The sequence below is a fragment of the Lucilia sericata genome, unplaced genomic scaffold, assembly GCF_015586225.1.
Source record: "Lucilia sericata isolate MDLA Ls3-8-SP2 unplaced genomic scaffold, ASM1558622v1 Contig001890F_arrow, whole genome shotgun sequence".
In the NCBI taxonomy this organism is placed as follows: Eukaryota; Metazoa; Arthropoda; class Insecta; order Diptera; family Calliphoridae; genus Lucilia; species Lucilia sericata.
In genome coordinates this window covers 59170-64875 of record NW_023995776.1, presented here as the reverse complement: position 1 = coordinate 64875, position 5706 = coordinate 59170, and the positions used below count along the sequence as shown (strand labels likewise).

At 32.7% G+C, this 5706-nt stretch overlaps 1 protein-coding gene across 1 annotated transcript; it reads right to left on the bottom strand.

Moving 5' to 3' along the window:
* Positions 1 to 1956: 1956 nt before the first annotated feature.
* Positions 1957 to 5263, bottom strand: LOC119612961 (larval cuticle protein A2B). Its single transcript, XM_037968857.1, has 3 exons — positions 4996 to 5263; positions 4611 to 4886; positions 1957 to 2847 (listed from the first exon to the last, which is right to left on the bottom strand). The coding sequence occupies exons 1-3, from the start codon at positions 5005 to 5007 to the stop codon at positions 2548 to 2550; spliced, it is 588 nt and encodes a 195-aa protein (XP_037824785.1). The 5' UTR covers positions 5008 to 5263; the 3' UTR covers positions 1957 to 2547.
* Positions 5264 to 5706: the final 443 nt, after the last annotated feature.

Here is a 5706-nt window from a genome sequence, read left to right as displayed (position 1 = left end):
TAGTTCAGTTCTAGTTCAGTTCTAGTTCAGTTCTAGTTCAGTTCTAGTTCAGTTCTAGTTCAGTTCTAGTTCAGTTCTAGTTCAGTTCTAGTTCAGTTCTAGTTCAGTTCTAGTTCAGTTCTAGTTCAGTTCTAGTTCAGTTCTAGTTCAGTTCTAGTTCAGTTCTAGTTCAGTTCTAGTTCAGTTCTAGTTCAGTTCTAGTTCAGTTCTAGTTCAGTTCTAGTTCAGTTCTGAATCAGTTCTAGTTCAGTTCTAGTTCAGTTCTAGTTCAGTTCTAGTTCAGTTCTAGTTCAGTTCTAGTTCAGTTCTAGTTCAGTTCTAGTTCAGTTCTAGTTCAGTTCTAGTTCAGTTCTAGTTCAGTTCTAGTTCCAGTTCAGTTCTAGTGCAGCTCTAGTTCAGTTCTAGCTCAGTTCTAGCTCAGTTCTAGTTCAGTTCTAGCTCAGTTCTAGCTCAGTTCTAGTTCAGTTCAGTTCTAGTTCAGTTTAGTTCTAGTTCAGTTTAGTTCTAGTTCAGTTTAGTTCTAGTTCAGTTTAGTTCTAGTTCAGTTCTTGTTCAGTTCCTGTTCAGTTTCAGTTCAGTTTTAGTTCAGTTCTAGTTCAGTTCTAGTTCAGTTCTAGTTCAGTTCTAGTTCAGTTCTAGTTCAGTTCTAGTTCAGTTCTAGTTCAGTTCTTCTAGTTCAGTTCTAGTTCAGTTCTAGTTCAGTTCTAGTTCAGTTCTAGTTCATCTAGTTCTGTTCTAGTTCAGTTCCAGTTCAGTTCTAGTGCAGCTCTAGTTCAGTTCTAGTTCAGTTCTAGTTCAGTTCTAGTTCAGTTCTAGTTCAGTTCTAGTTCAGTTCTAGTTCAGTTCTAGTTCAGTTCTAGTTCAGTTCTAGTTCAGTTCTAGTTCAGTTCTAGTTCAGTTCTAGTTCAGTTCTAGTTCAGTTCTAGTTCAGTTCTAGTTCAGTTCTAGTTCAGTTCTAGTTCAGTTCTAGTTCAGTTCTAGTTCAGTTCTAGTTCAGTTCTAGTTCAGTTCTAGTTCAGTTCTAGTTCAGTTCTATATCAGTTCTAGTTCAGTTCCAGTTCAGTTCTAATTCAGATCTAGTTCAGTTCTAGTTCAGTTCTAGTTCAGTTCTAGTTCAGTTCTAGTTCAGTTCTAGTTCTGTTCTAGTTCTGTTCTAGTTCAGTTCTTGTTCAGTTACAGTTTAGTCCTAGATCACTTCTAGTTCAGTTCTTGTTCTACATCAGCTCTAGTTTAGTTCTAATTCAGATTTAGTTCAATTCTAGTTCATTTCTAGTTCAGTTCTAATTCAGTTCTATTTTCCGTTCTAGTTCAGTTCTAGTTCAGTTCTTGTTCTACATCAGTTCTAGTTTAGTTCTAATTTAGTTTTAGTTTAATTCTAGTTCAGTTCTGGTTCTAGTTCAGTTCTTGTTAATTTCTAGTTCAATTCTATTTCCGTTCTAGTTCAGTTCTATTTCAGTTCTTGTTCTACATCAGTTCTAGTTTAGTTCTAATTTAGTTTTAGTTTAATTCTAGTTCAGTTCTAGTTCTAGTTCTGGTTCTAGTTCAGTTCTTGTTAATTTCTAGTTGAGTTCTAGTACTGTTTTAGTTAATTTCTAGTCAGTTCTAGTCCAGTTCTAGTTCATTTCTAGTTCGGTTCTAGATCAGTTCTAGTTCTGTTTTAGTTTTTCGAAGTGAATATTATTGTCAATCAATTCTGATTTTGTAATAAGTTTTTGGTACGAAAAATCCTTTCGAATGATGAAAAATTAAAACACTCATATTATTTAACTTTTTTCATTGCATTCATTTTACATTTAAAAACTCCCTCGATTTTTTTATTGGTTTAACAATATTTTGTTTATGAACATAATAAAGTATTTTACATATTTACATTATTAATATTTTTAATAATTATTTTAAAAATTAAACAACTTTATCGCGGTCAAACAGCCTTAAAAATAACTATAAGAGAAAAAATAATAATTATTATTTATTTGAGGAGGAAAATTCGTTTCATACATTTAAAATATAAAACAAAACAAAAATTGTGGTGTGAAAAATAAAAAATATATAAAACAAAAAGTCGATTTATGATGATGAACATATTGAGAAAATAAAAAAGAAAAAAAGGAATTCGTTATAAATACGAAAACAAAAAGAAATAATATATTTAAAATGTATAATTGTATGTAGTATTATCCTTAAGAGGGTGATGACTAAATTACAACAAACACTCAACTGCCAACACACCAAACCTCCAAAAGCTACTAACTACAAAGGAACTCATACTACAGAGCTTCCTTGACAAGAGGAAGTGTTAGTAGTAAAAGTAAGCAATGAGCTAGAGTTTAAGAGTGTATATGTGTGAGCAAGAGTGAGTGTTTGATTGAGTGATAACAAATTTAACAGTTAATCGTAAGCATTTTATCCAGAGTTTCAAGAAAAAGTCGTCAACGTTTTATTTTGTTGTTGTTGTTGTTGTTGCAAGTGAGAGTTGTTGTGGTTGTTTATTGGGTAGTGCTAGTGCTGGTGGTAAGTTTTGATAGTTGCCTCAACTATAAAAGTGACTTAGTGATAGGCGGGATAACCCAAAGGAGCTAATTTTAAAGCGGGCAGAGCTGGCAATACAGGTTTAGCAATGAGTGGAGCAGCATGTAATAGAGGAGCAGGAGCTAAAACTTTAGCAACAGGTGCTACTTTAACGGCCACTGGTTCACGGTGTACAACAGCATTGAAACCATGGACGGGATCAGCAGTGTATTCGACCAAACGTCTGGTGCCATCGGGTTCAATCAAAGAGTAAGCACCTTGAACGGTATCACCATTACGGGTTTCTTGTTGGCTCTTTACATCACCGGTGGATTGATCCTAGGAAAGGTTTTTTGAAGGTTAATAAAAGAAAATTTTTGGTGCGTGTGTGATCTTTAGTTATAAGATAATAATAGTTTCAATGTTTTTGTGGGCTTAGGGTAGACTTTTTCGTAGATCAGTTGGGTCTAAAAGATCACTTGGAGATGAAACTTTCTGTTGGTTTCAAACAACTTACAACTTTGTATCACAAGTTTGATGTCCCAAACCTGGTTTGATTATTTCGTTTTGTGTTAAACAAGTTCAAACTTCTATAAGTTTGATGTAAGTTCGGTGTTGCATTTAAGGTCACAACTTGGATATACTAAATCTGGATTAAAGTACTGTTTTGTGTCAAACATTTTTAACATTTAAATCTTCTTTATGTTTGAAGTCTAACGGTCTTGCAATTAAGTTCTGAACAAAGTGTTTATAAATGGTTAAAACTTGCACAAAGTAAGAAGTTCTCGAACTTCTTACTTTTCAAACCTTCAATTGGTTTTAGAAAACCGAAAATTTTGATACTAATTGTATGATTGTTTGATGTCAATGAAGTTTTTAATCTCTCAATCTTAAATTTTTTGGTGTTGTGTCAAAAAAAGCTTTAAACGTTTTAAACTTCGTTTGGTTGTACTCAAATGTTTGAAACGTTTTCAATGTCCAGCAGCCTTTACTTTTATACTAAAACTTTCTCACGAGTTTTAAAGAACTCAAACTCAAATTAGTTTTTCTGGTTTGAAGACAATTATCTGTCAAAGATGTTTCAAACACATATTTTTAAGTTTGAAGTCAGATCGGTGTTGCATTGAAGTTGTGAGCTACTTTTGAAAAAGTGTTCAAAAATGATAATAAACACGAGTTATACAGGATTGTCTTCATTTCAAAAGTACTTTATGGTGTTGTGTCAAACTAGTTTTAAACATTTCCAACATCGTTTGGTTGTTTTAAAATGTTTGAAGTAATTTTATTAATCAGCATCCTTAATCACTAAAACTTTCTCGTGAGTTATAAACAACTCGAACTTTTTTATAAAATCAATTTTGTTGGAAGAAAGTTTTAAGCTAAAATGAAATTTTAAAGTCAGTTCGGTGTTGCATTAAAGTTGTGGGCAGTACTTGACAAAGTGTTCATATCACGAATTCTTCTAACTTGCAAACTACTTAATGGTGTTGTGTCAAAAATGCTTCAAACATTTCAAATACAAATGTTTGCAATAATTGCAGAGTTTATGTTCAAACATTGTTTGGTTGTATTCAAATGTTTGAAGTGTTTTAAAGTTTATCCGTCATTTGAGCAGCTGTTGATACAGTGTTCAAACATGGTGGTTAGCGATCATACCAATTCTAGGCAAATGTCTTCAATTCAAACTACTTTACGGTGTTGGGTCAAAGATGTTCAAATATTATTTGGTTGTATTCAAGTATTTGAAGTTATATCAGTGTTTATCCGCGTTTTATTTTACAGTAAAACTTTCTTGTAAGTTTTAAACAATTCGAACATTCCTCGAACAGAAGTCAAATCAATTTTTGTTCTTGTATCAAACATACTCGTGTATGAAGTCATTGCAGTGTTGCATTTAATGCTGGAACAACTCAATAAACTTTTTTCTTGTTGCAAACAAGTTGATACCCGAAGTCAATGCAGTGTTGTGTTTTAAGGTTGAGACAATTCATTAGAATTCCCTGCAACTTTTTAGGAAAAATTGCAAATGCATTCAGATATACTATAACAAGTCGATATTTTCAAACCGTTATAGCCCTATTATTACTTTATAATATACTTACATGAACATCATAGCTGAAACTATATTGAGGATTAGGATCGTATGGTTCGGGAGCGGCAACTTTGGCTACAACAGGTGCAGCAATTTTAGTAATAGCAGGAAGCGCCAAGGGAGCATATTTAGGCAATAGAGCTGGTCCATGAGCTAGAAGGGGTCCGTGTAAACCAGGACCTACAAGTGGTCCATGAAAACCAGGAGCTAGAAGAGGTCCATGAATACCAGGTCCTGGAATCACAACAGCCGAGGCTACAGCCAACAAAGCACTAAGTATAACAAGCTGTTAAAAGCAAATAACAACAACCGAAAGAAAAAAACGTTAATTATCCTGTCTACACTTTTTGTTTTAATTAAATAAGGCTTTAATTTCGTTTTACAACAACACTTGCCTTTTGAACCATAATTAGTTTGTTTTTTGTTTTTGAGTTTAAAAATTTATTTGAATATATTTTCTAGTTTAGAATTTGTTCTATTACGTTCTTTTGCTGCTTTTAAAGCTAAACCTTTGCGCTTTTAATCCGTTTAAGTGCAAAATGTTTTGTGTGATTCTATATTGTGTCAACAATTCCTTATATACCAAAAAATTTATTCACAAAACTTAATAAACTCAAAATACGAAAATTATTTTCCAAGTTGAGATTTTTTTTCTTCGTACGCTTTTTTATTTTTTTGTCTCAAACTATAACCGCCCGCTTGTCACAAAAGTGGTAAAAATATTTATGCAAAATTGTTTTAAAACAACAAATGTACTTACTGCAACAATACGGGGCACCTATAATAAAAACAACAACTACCTAAACAACAATATCAATAACAACAACATTACCGCCAAAATAAAAAAAAATAGTTTAAACAATTTTTTTTAATAGACATACAACAAACACACTTTTTCTTAGTAATCGTAATTTAAATCGTCGTCGCCCATAGCAGCCAACAACAGCAGCAACAACCACAACAACATCACAAGCATCATTTTAATAGTTGCTGCAACATGTTCTCACTGCAAGTAGGCCTAAAAGCAGCAATGTTAAAACTACAATTAGGAGCAGCATTGTATTTTTACTACTTCTAGAGCTATAGAGACAGACATTCTGTACAAT